Here is a 17,126-nt window from a genome sequence, read left to right as displayed (position 1 = left end):
CTAGTCTTGTTAAGGCGGCCGCCTTAACAAGATAGTGCTGGGGGAAACCCTGGATTCTAGGCTACCAAACTCTAATCTGTCCGTATGACTTATGTTTTAAAAGTGTCATCAAATCTTGTTGTTCTCCCCCCCCCCTCTGTGATTTAGGAGCAGCTCGGCGTGTCACCCAATCGCTCCTTCGACGGCTCCTCTGGTCTGTCGGGGGTGATGAGACCGGTGAACGGTCAGACAGGATTGGTCAATCATTCCAACGGCCCCATCCACCCCCCCCTCGTGACAAACACTCTCTATGAGTCTAATGGTGAGTGAAGTGTTTGCAGACACTCGCAGTCGTGACATTTGAATTGCCTTCAGACATGGGCTGAAGTATGGGAGTATGTGAGAATGTTAATGTCCGAGTCCACTTTCTTCAGATATTTTCTATTTTGCCAGCTCCCCAGTAAAATGTAAATAAACTAATCTAGAACATGATCCTTCCCTGACTTCTATCCTCTCATTTTCTGCAGTAGGTTAAGTAAAGAACTACACAAGTAGGAAAAATGTCTCCAAACTAAAAACAAACTTAAACAGAATAGATCTACACTCCTTCTTTAGTTCTACACGATTCTGTTCCTGTTCTTCTTCCTTTAATTTTCTCTCTCTCTCTCTCTCTCTCTCTCTCTCTCTCTCTCTCTCTCTCTCTCTCTCTCTCTCTCTCTCTCTCTCTTTATTTTTTTAATGTGCTTCTCAAGGTTATTGTGTTTGTTTACTATCGCTGGGTTCAGTCTGTTATAAGAGTTATTTTAAATATGCTTCACATCGCTCTTCTTCACAAACTCTATCCACTTATATCATCTGTATGTGTGTGCAGCCTGTGTTGTTTGTGTTACTTGGTTGTGTTATCCCAAGTGTTGATAACTGCCTCTGTGCGTCCCTGTTAAAATGTGTTTTTGTGACTATTTGTTACTGAATGATACCTCTATGGCTATTTTGTGAGTGTGTGAGTGTGTGTGCGTGTTGATTCAGGTTTATTTGGCCACTATCAAACAGTGTGGCTTTCAGTGTGTTTACACTGAATCCGGTAAACAGCTTTGACCTTGAATACACTTTGCTGTTCAAATTCAGCAATGGTGTAATTTGCATACCCACATCAGTGTGTGTTACCCAGGTTAAGTGTGTGCTTGTGTACAGTAAGCAGGCTGAGTCCATTTTATTTGGAATTGAAGTCCGAATTAAAATGAAGAGATCTTTTTCAGTGCTTCGGCACAATCATAAATTGATTTTAATTATTCCCTACATATGTATTTATGCAGATGTTTTAGTTTTGCATTTGAGCTCTCTCTCTTTATCTCTTATCCGTCGCTGCATCTCATTACGTTTTCAACCCTGAGTCTTGCTCTCGCTGACTTCTCGCCTCCTTACTGTGCACTTGGCTTGATTGTGCAAAGAGTTCATCAATGTGGGAGCACGAAATGAAATGATACCATTAGGTGTATTCTAGCTTAAGCTGTTATGCAGTTTTCCACATTGCTTTTTATTTAAGTTTTTTAGGTTGGATTTTGGGGAAGGGGATCTAACACAGTTTAAACTCACTAAAGGAGAACTGGGTTTACATGTGTAGATATAATTCACTCATCATGGTTATTTCAAGTCAGCCTCTGAAAACAGTTGAGGATGTTGTTGAAAGTCGTCTGTGGTTCTGGAGAAGCTCTGTGCTCAAAAGCCGTTTTCAGACGTGAACTGTTGTCGTGAACCCCCCAGAGGGTTCACGACAACAGGAACATCTCCGGAGTGTTCACGAGCAGCAGGCAGTGGCAGGACATAACAAATCCATTGCATTGCGGAGATCATGTGTTTTTGGTTAAAAGCACATTGACACCAGCGTTGGCGCTCATCACCATAACTCAAATCAAGTTGACATGTGTGCATGTCTTTTCCCTGAAGTTCCCCGGAGTTCAGTTCAATGTCTGAATGCAGATGCATAAAGACTTCATTAGAATAATGTTTGGCAGGGTGCAGAATTTATGTATGAAATCCTTTGTTTGGTGTTTTACCTTCAGAGAGAAAGGGTGGAAGCACACTGCAGACAACAGGGAGACAGCAGGAAGGAAAAGTTGAGTGCAATAGAAGAAGATTCATATATCTGCTACTGGAGCAAACTCCTATTGATCTATCATCCACACCACAAACGCCTTTTTCACTTCAAATAGTGTGAGTCAGGGAGAGCAGATCCGTGTCCGTGTGTGTGTGTGTGTGTGTGTGTGTGTGTGTGTGTGTGTGTGTGTGTGTGTGTGTGTGTGTGTGTGTGTGTGTGTGTGTGTGTGTGTGTGTGTGTGTGTGTGTGTGTGTGTGTGTGTGTGTGTGTGTGTGTGTGTGTGTGTGTGTGTGTGTGTGTGTGTGTGTGGAGAAAGAAGAATGTGTTTTTGACAGTTCAGCTGATTAAGGTGCTTGGCAGTGAGGAGGAGGGAGGAAGTTAAGAAAAAAGAGAAGCGGCTGAAAAACTGAGTGGGAGATAAAATGATTTATGGGAGATCTGAAAGGAGAGATAAATGACAGCCCAAATATCAGAAGATTGCAAGAATGGGAGCAGAAGAAAAATAAAGCAGGTGATTAGTGAGGAGGGATCGTGAGAGGGAGGGATGGAGATGAGAGGAGGCGATATCTTCAGATGCTGCCCCCCCCTCGCCTGCCCCAGACATCTCGGCTTTCAGTCACACATGTGCGGATGCAAGCACGTAGAAGACACACAGTGAGTTTTGTGCAATAAGGCCAGTGTGTGTGTGTTGTTCGGCAGCTCTGAGCTGTGAGAAGTGATGACTGTATGTAAATCGAGCGCAGGTTTATTGTGAGTCTTTCTATGAAGTTGTCATAAACTCGTTTATCAAGCCGCCTATCACTGCTCTGCATCTGCAGCCTCTCCTGCAGATGTAGAGCAGCTGCATTGACTGTGTGCTTTTCTCCCTCTTTAGGTTTCTCTTATACGTCTCCTCCTCCAGCTGCTTATCTCTCTCCCTGTTGAACTCTGTCTCTCATCTTTCTCTCCCTCTAGTTTTCATTCTGCAGACCCCTTGTCACTGAAGTGTTCATATGAGTTTGTATGTCTACTCTTTAGTGCGTCTAATATTCTCTGTATTGCTGGTGGCTTGTTTTCTCATCATTTGTAGAGTTTGAATACTTCAACAACCAACCGGCTTTGGGTCTTGTTTACATCGGCATCCAGTCTAAGTGAATAGTCAGTGTGGAACTGTATTATTTCTGAAACGTTCTGAGATCGTTTTAGTTTTTAAATATTTTTAAACATTTACGAAGTTCATCAACTTCACAGCGTAATCTGTAAATGGTTAATTGTGTAGTGAAGAGTTCTGACCCACAATTTCAGGCAGTGTTTTATTATTGTCACCATCCATCTGTTTCCAGGTCATCTCTCTCTCTCTCTCTCTCTGTCTCTCTCCCTCTCTCTCTCTCTCTCTCTCTCTCTCTCTCTGTCTCTCTCTCTCTCTCTCTCTCTCTCTCTCTCTCTCTCTCTCTCTCTCTCTCTCTCTCTCTATTCACCTTTTCCTAAATCGCGATGCAGTAAACTTATATAAAACTCCTCAGCTGTGTCGTGTTCTGTCCATAGGAAGCCCAGGGTTACCCAGGCCAGCCAATGAGAGAGCTAGAACAGAGCAGTTCTCCTGAACAGGGCTAGAGTCTCTAAGATGCTCATCAGTGTCTCACTAGATTGAGACGGACGTGCATTGTGCAGAATGATTGTCTGCTAATGTCCCGAACATGTGTAGCATATTGATGATCAGTGGAGAAACAGTCGTGCAGGTTTCTGTGGATGTTTAAATGCAAATTATTGTTATTTACTGTAAACAATAAGGATTTAATATGACCTCAGCTGTGTGTTTCTTTTCAGTGACCAATGGGAGTTACTCTCACATGGACGAGGTAGACGAGGGGGAACTGTACGGACACGAGGAGTTCACGAGCTCTCCACAACACTCGTACCTACAGGAATGGTTTGTGTTAGTGCGTGTTTTGTTGAGAAAAGTTAGGAGACAGTATGCTTTAGAAATTAATGACGTACAGGTATGGTACACAAAACAAACAATGACTCATCTTCTTCGCTATAAGTTTTGTATCTATATCTTGTTGTCCTTCTTGGGAAAATGCAAGAAAATATAAGTAGTGTACTATATGTATTTTGAAACTTTGTGTTTTAATGAGTGTTTTTACAGTAAGTCTTTGAACACATTGAATGAATACATTACAAATAAAAAAGTTCTACTTCATAATCATTAAAATAAAATCTCAAGAACTGGAAAGTAAACAAATGAGAGGGAATAAGCTCAGTGTTTTTTGTGTCAAGACTCGACCAACAACAAATGAATGTAATGTCTGTATCATCCATTTGTTCCAGGGGAAACTCTCACATCTCCAGCCAGGCTCAGCCCCAGACTCCCAGCCAGAGCCAGAGCCAGAACCAGAGCCAGAACCAGAGCCAGCGACAGTTCCAGCATGTTAAGGCCTCCAAGAGCATGGACCTGGGTACGACTCAGAACCAGCAGCAAACTGGTGGGGTGACATTTTCCTTTTTGTCTGCTCTGCATGGTGGCTGCACGCATCTTATCCTCACAATGATTTAAGTAATCTGATGCTGATGCATGGCTGCTGCACCAATGGCCTCATGCAGACTGACACCTCTGCACACGTGATACCGTGCAACCACACACACACACACACAGGCACAGCTGTGCATGTAGGTGGGGGGGAAATTCTGCCTGTTGCATGAGTTTTACAAATTCTTTTTTTTCTTATTGTTCGACTGTTTAAATTTTATAATTCACACATTGAAGTCTGAATTGTGTTAATATATGAACCATATGCCAGAATTTCAACCCTTTTGCTTAATCAAAAATAGCTTTGTATTTCAGAGTAAGAATGATGTAAATGACAGATGACACAGAAGAGGTATGGGGTGTGAGTCTGTGGGAGAAAGTGATTGTCGTTTTGCTTTGTAGGGAAATTCCTCGAAACTACAAAATTGGGCTTAAAAAAAACGTCTGACTGTAGGAATGACTCATTCACGTCTTTATGTCTCTGCCTGTGGAATAAGGTTTATTCTTTACTAGAGTACTTCACCTTATCTTCAATTATGGGGAAGTGAAAGGAAGTCCGTGACTCAGATGTTCCTTCATCAGTCGTACTGGACTTTGGTCTTGAATCTAATTCATTATGGTCATAACAAGGTCTTAAGGAATGAACTTGCTGAAACCTGCAGGAACCCTGTGTCACCATTTATGTAACAATAATTGAAATTTCATCCACTATGGCCGTTAATTATGCTAAACCAGTTCAGGGAGGCGACTTTCTGCAGCCGCCACAATCCCGCTCCTCCCCCCCGTCAACTTTCTCACCTGAAGCTCTTTGATAACTGATATTTGGATGCAAGGCTTTGGTGACATTTCGGTGATTGTTCGGAAGTCGGCTTTGGAAATATGTGTCTGTGTGTAGTTATGGCTGTGCTCACGTGTAATGTGACAGTGGATTCAGAAGCACAACAAAAGCTTATTGTTTCAAATGTCACTTTCCTCGGTCCTCCTCCTTAAGCTGGCTCGACTGCCAGTTCTCTGTGTGTGTGTGTGTCTGTGTGTGTGTGTGTGTGTGAGACAGAGAGAGAATGAGACAAAAGAGCAGCAGATGATTTGAATAACATATACATCCAATTCCACAAGTCTAACAGACTATAGAGCCGTACATCACCTCCTTTGTATTCGCACGTACTTGATTAACACCCAATATGTGACAAAGTCATGTGAATTTAATTTGTGTTTGCGTGGATGTCAGGGCGGGATTCACTGCCAAACCGTCAAGCAGCAGTAATAACAGCTTATTAAAAGATGTTGTTTTTTCCCCCTACTGACTGAAGGGGAACAGGATTTAGGTGAAATTATGAAGATGTAATATAAATCCAGAAATAGTTTAGAGAGGAGAACCTCCATCTCTGAGGATACGTTTATTTCCAGGTCCCTTTTTTCTCTTATAGCTACTATAGTTACTGTTTTCAATCCCCTAACACTTATTGTCTGTAAATACAACTGAATTAACTATATTTTAAGAAAGTGTTATCACTTCCTTTCTAGTACTGTTTGGGTTAACATCCACAACATGTAGTTTAGCTGCAGTGTTTGTGTAAAGGAGAAAAAAATAAAATAGAAACGTAGACTGCATTCTCAGCATCGCATTTGTGGGTCAGTTACATAATTTTAGTTTTTTAAAAGCTGTCCTGATTTCATTTTCTAACACTGCCCAATTAAACAATACAAATAATTAAATTTAAGATAATAGGATCGGTTCCAAATTATGAACTCTTATGCCCTGGTTCTCACTGGTTCTCCCTCAGGTTCATCCTATGAAAGCTTACGGTTAGAATCACTACACGGGTTTTTACTTCATCAAATACATATCTTGATTTTTATCTTAATAACATTCCTGTGTGTTATAAGATGCCTCTGTGTGCATCACACGTGCTGCTTCTGCAGATCTGCTGAAGTCGGCACACGTGCACACAAACTATTGGGCTGCTGCAGTAGTTATATTGATTCACCACAGACTCATGACATCAGACACACACACACATGACTAGAATTCCACTTTAGGCTTGGTTTACATTAGAGAAAGTATTTGCAGGGAGCAGCCATGTTACTGCTTGGTTTTTGTGGTCTGTTTGTATGTGTGTTTGTGTGTGCATTTGGCAAAGTGCTACCAGTCAATGTGTTCCTTGTTGGCACTGGGTGTCTTTGTGGCTATAGGAGTGAGTGAAAATGAAAGGAGGAATGGGGAGACTAACAAGACGTAAAGGAGGTAAAGCGGGAGAAGAACACATCTGGATGGGATGAGTGTAACTAAAGTAAAAGTGAAAATGTGGAAGGACAGACATGAGTGTAAAGGGCGGGAGGTGAAGGGGACATACTGAGGAGAGAAAGAGAAATGGGACGAGTCAGGGAGAGGAGGGAGGGTGAATGACAAATGGAGTGAGGGAGAAGGGAGGAAGGGAAATGACTTCAGTAGCAGTGAAGCTGACTTTACCATCACAGGGAAAAAGAGCAGCTCCTGTGGCATCTTGTAAAGTGAGACAGAAAGAATGATAGTGTGTTGGAGAATGAGAGAATGATGGAGACAGAGGGAGGTAGGAGAGAGAATTGCAATGAGATTAAAAAAGTTTTTTAGTGGGTGAACACTTTGTACATTTGCAGCGCTGGCAAAAAATGGAGAATGTAGAAGGCCAGAAGAAGAGCGTATCTCAAACAGCAGTAGAAAGTGTCTGCATGTCCAAATATGTCCATTTTAACATGTTCCTCTTGTTTCAGTGGCAGATGAGAGCAACGTAGGATCTCTGGTCGGAACCATTGCAGGTGAGTCAAACACATTTACACCAGCACATAGTCAAACTGAAGAGACACAGAGACACAGTGGAAACACAGTCACACACATTTGAATGAATTGCTGCATGATTATCAAAAGAAGATTGACAGACGGATGCGAGCAAACAGAGCAAAGAATTGCAAAAAGAAAAATCAGGGCGCTTTCACTCCGACTCTGTTTGGTCGGGAGCCTCTGATGTTTCAGTTCAGTGCAAACTAAAAGTACTGGTGTGGAAGATGCCTCAGAGAACAGTCCTGAACCAAGTCCGACCCAAAGAGACGGGCTCGGTCCAGATCAAACTGAACCAGGGTTTGGTTTCTTTGCAAAGTGAAATATCTTTCTTTGGATAATTCTGACTGTTAGACCAATAGTGACAGCATTAAATACAAAAAGAAGAGGAAGCAGAAGAGATGCAAAAAGGAGCCGTGGTTCCACATTGTGAGGAGGAGGAGGTATTTAATTGTAATTTGGTCTCAGGAAGAATGCATACAAATGAAAAGACTAATACCCGTCAAATTAACAACATGCTGACGACAGAGGCATGCTGTCTACAGCCCAATCAGTGTCAGGTATGAGCAGACGCAGCCAGAGTATGTGACGCTAACAGCACTCTCTAAATTACAAACCAAAACTTACTGGTTCAACAATAAACTATGAGAACTTGATCCAGACTTTTTAGCTTTAAAAACTGATCTGAACAAAGCGGTTCAACGTGACGTGTATATTATACGTGTGTTTATGTTTGCGCAAAATTTCCAATCAGAACAAACTGCTCCAATGATGAGTGGCCCTTCTGACGTCTGCTTTTCCACCACTAAACACAAGACTAATGTGTAAACAAAGAAAGAGCGGATGCAGCATATACAGACGCACACATTATTCTGGTTTATTATAGATACAAAGAGTTCTCTGTCTTCTTTTCCATTTCCTTAATTATTTCTGTTATGTAATCAAAACAACTGCTGCTGCTGCTTCACTCCACGAGTTCATCACAGTGTCTGAAGTGACTGCCACGTCCCCCTCCTTCCCTCATCCCTCTCTCCACCTCCATTTGCATAGCACTTGACTTGTTCCTCTTGCATCCTGCCTCCTATGTACACTCGGCTCCTCTGCCTCAATAGAAACCTCCCCTCCATTTGTCTGAAGTGCAGATGAAAGTGAGATGTGTGGAGAGAATCGAGAAGGGAGCCAGACTATGACCACTTCTTACAGATATGCAAAAGACAAAGCTTGTTTTTAAAGCCAGGAGAGAAAAGATCAAATCAGAGAAGACACACTCATCTGAAAGGGAAAAGCACTAGTGCAAGAAAACGTTGGAAATGTTTTATATGAAACTTGTTCATCTGCACTTTTCCTTGAAGTCTCCTTCGCTTCATTTATAGTTGAATGTGAGAGCTTTATGTCTGTCCACTTAATGTCTGCCTGTCAATGTTCCACGTTCTTTGTTGCCTTGTATGCACAGCGGTGGAATTTACTTTTATCAACGAGGTCCATAAACAAGCAAGCAAGACAATATAATGTCCGAGAAAGGAATAAACATAAGTTTTCCCATCATGGAAAGAAGGAGTAGGTCATATGAGAACTCCAGATTGTTGCTGGGGGTTAAACACACTGTACAAATAATTGTGTCTGTTTGGTTCTTGGTCAGCAGGGTTACTGCCGTGACATTGCAATGGTAGTGTTACATTTTCCCACATTTTTGTCAATTGCTCAGTAAATAATACATGGCACTTGGACCCATTAGTAAATGTCCCCTTGGATATTCATTTCAAGCCATTGTTAGTCAGTTTGCAGACTTTCAGAATTTCACTTCATTTTTGGTGAAGACGTCTGCAGGGAGTTAAGGACCCGTATGAATGAATATGAGGCAGTTCTCCCATAAGGCTCTGAGTTCACGTTGTCTTCTCCCCTCTGCTATGAAGTGGTGAATTTACTAAACAGGTAATGCATAAACTAATGGCTGAGCTCCTCACTACATCTCTGACATGCTCAATGAATACATACCTGACATGTGCCTTAGATCATCAAGCAAAGGTCTCCTGACTGTACCTGGAATCAAAACACTTCTTTATGTCACTATTATTTGAAATCAATATTATTATATCTATACTTTTTCTAATTCCTTCTTATTTTGTTTTATTTTAAGTTATTTTATGTTTCTATCATTATCTTATTCAGGATTTTGTCTAGTCTTTTATGTATCTCACGATTTAGTATCTTTCCTATTTTTATTTTAGGGTTAGGATTTGTGTGGGATTGTCTGGCCTGAGCAGAGGGGTCCACTCTAGAGAATGCTGTTGCACTTCCTGTAGTTCCTGACAGAGGATTATTACGGAAAGAGGATCTGTATCTTGACTTCTTGAATTTCATCGTTCTGAATGTCTGCTCACATATTTACGGTGCGTTGATCCTAAGAGAACCAGCATCCTCTGGGCCAGAACCTCCGTGTCTGGGAAGTTCAACTCTCTAACAGATGATTGAAATGTCAGAAATGGCACCGACATGAAGTGCTGTACCTGCAGTGCATCAGACCCCGAGTCTATGAGCTGCACATCAAGTTGTACATCACTGGGGACACTGTCGACATTGCATGTAAGAGGAGATTGTGAGCTTCTTTCGATTCCTCTTCTTCAAAGTGTTCAAATCGCCTGGAAAGCTCATCATGCGACGGCTTCGACACGGGAGCATATCTGTTAAGTTGATCAGCAGATGGAGTCTTTTTCCTTTGGAGTGGAAAGGTGTATGTGTTCCACTCGTCAATGGAGACGCAGCTGCTGCCTCTTCATGAAGGGCCTTGACTCGAATGTGTATCTCATGTACAAAGAGACTCTCTCCTCGCTGCTCTGTATTCAGTTCCTTCATGAGAGCAGTTACAGCGGTGGCTTATGCCAAATCACCCAACCATTGTGCACTGCTTGGTTCAGGGATGTTCTTCCTTCTCATCTAACACATCTCCCGAATCTCTGATTTCAGGCCACACACTGTTTTTAAAGCCCACTCTGAGACATCAGACCCACATCAGCTTGTTCAGTCTCCTCCAACAAATTGCCTGTGATTTAACGCTGCTGTCCCGATGAAGTTTACAACTGTAGTAACAGCATCAACCACGTGTTTTATTTCCAATAGCCACTTTCTTTGTGCCTCCTGATAAACACTACAAGAGGATTAGTCTCTGCTCTGTGTTAATCTCTGCAATCCAAACTACTGCAGGCACGTTTTTAAATCCACAACTAAATCGTTACCAGTTGTTGGCCCGTTTGTCGATTTCAAGGAAGCCGGTTCTTCCACATTTTCAAAGACTTTAGCTTTTTCTCTTTTATTAAATCAGTAGCTGGGCTGTGTCACGCACATCGGAGCTCCAGAGCCAAGGAGGAGACATGTCTGTAGTTCCTGTTGCAGAGAGTCGTCTCCAGCCTGGTTACTGTCACAGTCTGCCGGGCACTGATTGATAGATTCTCCATCAGACAACATCTTGTCTGATTTTTATTGAGCTAATTCTTTACTCCTGTTTTTTACATTTCTTTCCTTTGTTGTGTGAAGCTTTGTAAAAAAAAGTCAGTTACTTTTAAAACTGGCTGCCCCTTCCTTCTCATCTTCTGCAGCACACAGCCTAAACACCACCCAGCATCTTTGACATTGAGAACATCCTCTGAAATTACTTCTGATTGACAGGTTTTATCAACAGTGTCAAAATGTGTGTGGCCCTTTTTGTTCTCCCTTCGGTCTGGAGCCTGTAAAACAGACATATCTTGAATATTTATCAGCTGCCTTCAGGTGTAAAATGATTCAACTTTATTTTTGGATTCCAGCATCTGCAGAGCACAAGGTTTATAGAGTTTCATAAAGTCAGTTTGAGAAACCGAGCTTATAATTTGGGAGGTCACGGAACATGTAAGAGAGACCAGGAGGTTTAAAGTCTCGAACGTCTCTATAGGGCCACAAGATTAGATAGTAATTAACTCATTTTCAGGTCTAGTGAATTTTCAGGTAGGCTGTTCAGCCAGTTGTTTTATTTTCCACTATCCAGGACATTTGCTGCAGAGTAGTTTATAGGTTTTAACCTGTCCTGTAATTCAATTGTTTATTGACTGAACTCAAAGTAGACACAAAGCAATTGGAGTGAGTTCTGGTATTTGGTAAATCTTACGTGAAAGTGTTTTCAATCTGGTTTCAAACCTTGTAGAAATAAGCCTGTTGCATGTCCAGCAAAGCCTTGAAGGGCTTCTCTCTTTTACCTCAGTTGTTTTATCACTAAAGCCTGTTTATACATTCCCTGTACCTGTTGCTCGACAGTGTGTCTCCTGTTTTATAATGCCACGTAGCCCAGAGAGCTGTTAAAGAGAGTGTGTGCCTGGCAGGAATGACCTTCTTGCTGCCAACCCATTTTTCCTTCCCTCTAATGTATTTTTTATAACCAAAAATGCTTCCAACAGCTCTGCGCTGGGACGTCAGACAGCTGCATGGATTTCTGTGAGAGAGGCGAGAGCAGGGCTGGGTCTTGGGAAGTGAGCCGTTTGAAAGACAATGACTTCTGGGAAGACTGTTGTTCACTTCCAGCAACTGCTTTTTTTTTTTTTGTCTCCAGACCCAAAGAAACCACTGGGCAACTGTACCACAGCTACACACACACACGCAAAACTATTACCGTTAATATAATGTTATGGTAATGGAAAGTCTCCATCGTCATGTGGAAAAAATGAGCCTTACAAGATGCCACATTGCATTATACATTTTCAGAATCTTGAGATGCAAAGTGATGGAAATAGGAGATCAAATAAACACGACTTGATTGTGTGAGCGTGTGTGTGTGTGTCTGTGTGGTCAGAAGAACCTCACGTTTCTGCGGTGGCACAGAGAAAGAGGAGCCCGATCGTTCCAATAATAAATCAAATCATCTGTGGAGGGGGAAATGTGAAAGGCTGTGACAGAAAGAGTTGCTTCAAATTAAATTCCTGGTAGAAATCATCAATGTCACAATGAAACGCTCGCGACGTGATCAGCGTCACGGGGGGGAAAGATAAAGCAGGAATAAAATATATCTGTGTGTGTCTGTGTGTTTTAAGTGTAACTGTGTAACTGTGTAGTGTGAAATAGAACAGTAAAGTCAAACACACACACACTCACACACGTTCATAAAGTGCTGACAGGACGTAAAATGAATGGTTGCAGCTGTGTTTCCTTCACCACAATTTCCTTTGGTGATGGGGACAGCCGGGATCTCTCAGTGTGTGTGTGTGTGTGTGTGTTTATATGTGTGTGTGTGTGTGTGTGTCTTACAATCAGTGCAGAGGAGCTGTTTCCTTGTGAAAATAAATGGTGATCAATGAATATCTAAAGGCGTGTGTGTCAATGCCCTCAGTTTGGCACTTTAAAAAGAAATTTTTCTACTTGTGAGGACGCACTTCAAACGCATCTAAGTAAAAAATACTCAATCTTCAAATCGCTTTTATACTTTTATTATAGTTTGAATGTATTTTCATTGCCTAGTGTTTGTCCCTCCATCCTCGACCAGCTCTCGCTTTGCTGTCTCTGTCTCTCTTTCACTCTCTTTCTTGCCAACGCCATTCAGGCTTAGAGACAAACAGGCAGAGGAGCTTAGAACATGACTGTGTGTAAGTGTGTGTGTCTGTGTGTGTGTCGATGTGTGTGTACGTCAGGGGGCCAGTGCGATGCTGAGGGAGACTGGCGCAGTCCATTGTCTGAATCTCTCCCTGGTGGAACTTTGACTTTGACAACAGTCACACACTGACAGGCTCTGCCAAACCCGCGTCTTTAGAGGACCACATCTCTCTCTATCCCCGTCTGTCTCCTCCTCATTCCTCTCTTCATCTCCCTCTTTCTCTCGTTATCATTTTTTTCTTTATAGGATTTCTCAGTTTTTCTTTTTTTCCTCGTCTCTGTGGCTGCTGCAGACTTTGCTGTGGAATTAACCTGGAAGCCACCTTGTTAGGCTGATGTGGATTGATGGATTAATGTGTCACAAGGAGAGCAGCACATCTCTGAGTGTGTGTGTGTGTGTGTGTGTGTGTGTGTGTGTGTGTGTGTGTGTGTGTGCGTGTGTGTGTTTAAACGCTCCCCAATGCCACCACGCATTAGCTCTTTACAACTGTTCTTAGACGCAGGATTCAAACAGCTGAACTAAGCAATCTCTGCTTTGTGTGTAAATGTGAGCAGGTGCTCGATCTTAAACACCATTTTCCTTGTGTGTGTGTGTGTGAGTGTGTGGTTTTCTTCCTGTCATCTCTGTTTAGCACACACTGGTTGTCTCTGTCTCTGTGCGCATCCTCTTGGCTGCCTCGCTGTATATTGAATGGCCTTTGACCCCCCCCCCCACCCCCCCATCTCCTCCAGTAAGCCAATAAAGGTGAGCAGTAATCAGGAGATGGTCAGCGCTGTCGCTTCTTGCTGGTGCAGCTCTTCATCTCAATCAGCCTCTGCACACCCATCACTGACATTTGCCGCACTGTACATCGAATGATGCACGTGAGAGTGCAACACAAAGAGAGGGCGGCCATTTGTCTTGTGTCCTGGACACAACCGGTTACGTGTGTGTGTGTGTGTGTTGAAGGTTGGTTTTATACAACAGAGGTACAGCTTATGGATTTAATATTGATCTGGTATTACATGTCGTTCTTCTCTGTGATACATCAGAAATGAATGCTACATTACTGACCACAATATAATAGAAGAACAGTGTTTTTTTCTGGTTTGTGTTGTTTTGCAAGCACCAGATGTGGACGTTTACGCAATTATTGTGTAATTGCTGTTAACCACTTAGTTGTTGAATTGGATATCATTGATCCTCAGTTTGCAGATGAAAGGACACTTGCAAGTCAGCGGTATTGATTGTTCGGTCATTGAGTCTGATTGATTTTCTGAGATACTTCTGAACTTGTGTTTTCTGACTAAAGAATCTAAAGGTAAATTTAACAGGGGTTTGACAAAAAGATGAATTGTGTTCATGTGATTTTGTGTGTCTGTTCAGGTGTTGGAAGTTATGTCAAAACCGTTACACCACTCACGAATGGGGAAAGCAAATGAAGAGAAAAAACATTGAAATGACAGATGTCGGGAGTCAGTTCTGGTCCATTATACTTGAATGTGGTGGCTCCTGTGGAGACCAGTCCATCATGCTACATCGAGCGTTATCATCTCTCAGTATTTCCTTTTTTAAATTGTTGCTGTTCAGCGCTGCAGCCGCTGCATCAAGCAAAGAACCAGTAAATACTGACCTGAGACAGAAGATGGAGTATGATGTCACATGTTTTTTACTGTTTTCACGGTGCCCATTCAATTAATAAGAAGCCCTGTGGGATAGCAAAACCTCATTTCACCGGCTGGGAGATGGACTCACATAACACACACGCTATATAAAAAGAAAATGTTGCTTGCTTGATGGATCTTCCCTCTGCAGTCTGAGATATTTCACAGCACATAACACACACACAAACACAATCTACTTGTTACCAGCATTCACAGTTTGAGGGAGAGGTAATTAAACATACATGCTCACACTGAAGAGCCATGACATTGCAGGTAGAATTCTGTAATGCAATGTTTTAAAGACATAAGTCAGCATATGTCCTGCAGACAAGGTCTCACAAAAGGAATGTCCTCACAGTGCTGTTGTCTACACAGCAGAGTACATCCTTCTATAACCGCTGGGTTGGGTGGTGAAGTATTTGTGTTGTGATGTACTCCTCAACTCTGGTTCGAAAAATGAGGGCAACGCCCACTGATGGGAAAGTGAGTGTCGAGGAATTTGTGACTTAATACATCTTCTGGCTTCTCTCATATTGTGTATGACGTATAATAAGCCTGACCAATGTTCTGTCTCACTTGTGGCCGTGGGAATAGGATAATATGTAATGTTTTGTGTCTGGAGGTGTCATCTTGTGTCTCCAGTGAGTTTCCAGTTTGCCAACAGTCCCCTTGTAAAACCACATTTAAATTCACTTAAGGTTTTTATTTGGATACACTCCAAATTGCACACACTCATGGATATTGTTCCCTTAAGTATAATAATATTTTTTCCATCAAGATCCATGTGATACTCTCTTGAAATCGATTAGAAATGCCTTTTCTCACTTTTTAAGAAAGAATTAAAATATTCTTGGCTCTTCCCCTTTGTCCAGATTCACAGCAACATTGAATGGGTTCTCTCTTGGCCCATGTCCCATCCTTCCACAGAGTATTTATTGTGTAATCCTGTTGACAAGCAAACCAACAAACAAACACATGGACAAGGGAACAAACATCTTCCTTGGCTGAAGTAATAATGACGATCCTGACCTACACTTGTTATCTGCTCCCTTTAATTCTGCAGTTTCACATGAAGCTTTGTTCCCTCCTACAACAGATCTGTGTTAAAATAAAGACATTTATTCAAGTAAGAACAACTGAGGCTCACTAAATTGATCCGTTTATCCACCAGTGTGAGTGCCAACAAGAAGATCAGACATTTTTTTTTTTATCAAACAAACACATGTTTTCTTCATCTGTGAGAGAAGTTGAATTTGCATCTTACTGAAAAACATGATGATGTAAAGACCCACAGAGATGAAGTCGCTCCATCTCCTCACTGGTTCTCTCACTGTCTGTGTCGCTGCATTCTGCTGCTAAGCCACTGCTTGGTGTAAATTTGACTTTGAAAGTAGCCCCGTTGCCTTCCTGCCAACAAAATAGCCTTGGGATGGCTTGGCACGCTCTCTCGTTGTGTTTGGCTTTCAATTTTTTATTTCTCTCTCTCTGTCTCCCTCTTGTTGTCCCTCCTCTCCTCTTTCGTTCAGCACGCTCGCTCTCCTTTGTTTGTCTCTTTCTGTTCGACTCCTTCCCAATGTCTGTTTTTCTCTACCACCCCCCCCCACACACACACTCTCGTATCGTTTCCCTCAGACCACTTTGTTTCTGTTGTCTAGCTTGTCATCTCTTCACACTCTCTCTCTCTCTCTCTCTCTCTCTCTCTCACACTCTCTCTCTCTCTCTCTCTAAAAGCAGCTTAATTCTATCATCTTACACTTGGATGGCAGTAATTACATTTATGACACAAATCCTGCTACTCACAGCAAAATGCTTTGTGTGTAAGAGACCAAGTGTGTGTTTGTGTAAATGTTTTGGTATGTGGATGCCTGCTCATCACCCAGTGTGTGTGTGTCCGTGTGTGTGTCCGTGTGTGTGTCCGTGTGTGTGTCCGTGTGTGTGTGTGTGTGTGTGTGGTTCATTGCCCGATAACCCAGCCAAACAGCACTAAGCTATTTTACCACTGTTTATATCGTCCTTCTATCCAAACCCTCTGCAATCAGATGAGTTTGGACTCAGAGGCCACAGACTGAATTATACTGATTGTAGTTGTCCTCAAACTTAGTCGCTCACCCCACCGGAGACAAACCTCCATCTTTGCACCTTGCAACTCCCGGTTCATGTGGAATACATCATCCCACACTGATCCGTACAAATCTGGGCGGGTCTTTTGCTGGATTAGGAATTTATTGTCTAACGCCTTTTTGAACTTTGATGCTGCTTGTGTTTTGAGAATGTTGTTGGCAACTGCAGCCATGTTGGCGTGAGGAGTTTCAGGAGAGTGAATAAAAGGAATAATACATCAGAAATCCCGGACGATTCATGTAGAGTTGGTTCATGGTTTTCGTGACCTTGGCTCAAAAGTTACTGGCAGCTCTAATCCCCGGTCCTTTGAGTTTTCAAGCGGTGGATTAGCTATTGAAATGGACATATATAAC

General features: G+C 42.2%; 1 protein-coding gene across 4 annotated transcripts in view; it reads left to right on the top strand.

Annotated features, from left to right (window-relative positions):
- Positions 1-17,126, top strand: part of pard3bb (par-3 family cell polarity regulator beta b) — a 188,141-nt gene that overhangs the window by 89,901 nt on the left and 81,114 nt on the right. For 3 of the 4 annotated variants that reach the window (XM_062402121.1, XM_062402120.1, XM_062402123.1), the window contains exons 15-18: positions 148-301; positions 3,881-3,983; positions 4,385-4,539; positions 7,335-7,379. In XM_062402121.1, coding sequence (XP_062258105.1) covers positions 148-301; positions 3,881-3,983; positions 4,385-4,539; positions 7,335-7,379 — 457 coding nt within the window. The remainder of the gene's footprint in view (positions 1-147; positions 302-3,880; positions 3,984-4,384; positions 4,540-7,334; positions 7,380-17,126) is intronic. The other variant, XM_062402122.1, reaches the window with a different exon arrangement.

Source organism: Platichthys flesus, chromosome 13, assembly GCF_949316205.1.
Source record: "Platichthys flesus chromosome 13, fPlaFle2.1, whole genome shotgun sequence".
Classification (NCBI taxonomy): Eukaryota; Metazoa; Chordata; class Actinopteri; order Pleuronectiformes; family Pleuronectidae; genus Platichthys; species Platichthys flesus.
Note: the sequence above shows the minus strand (reverse complement) of the source record. Positions and strands in the feature narration are given on the sequence as shown.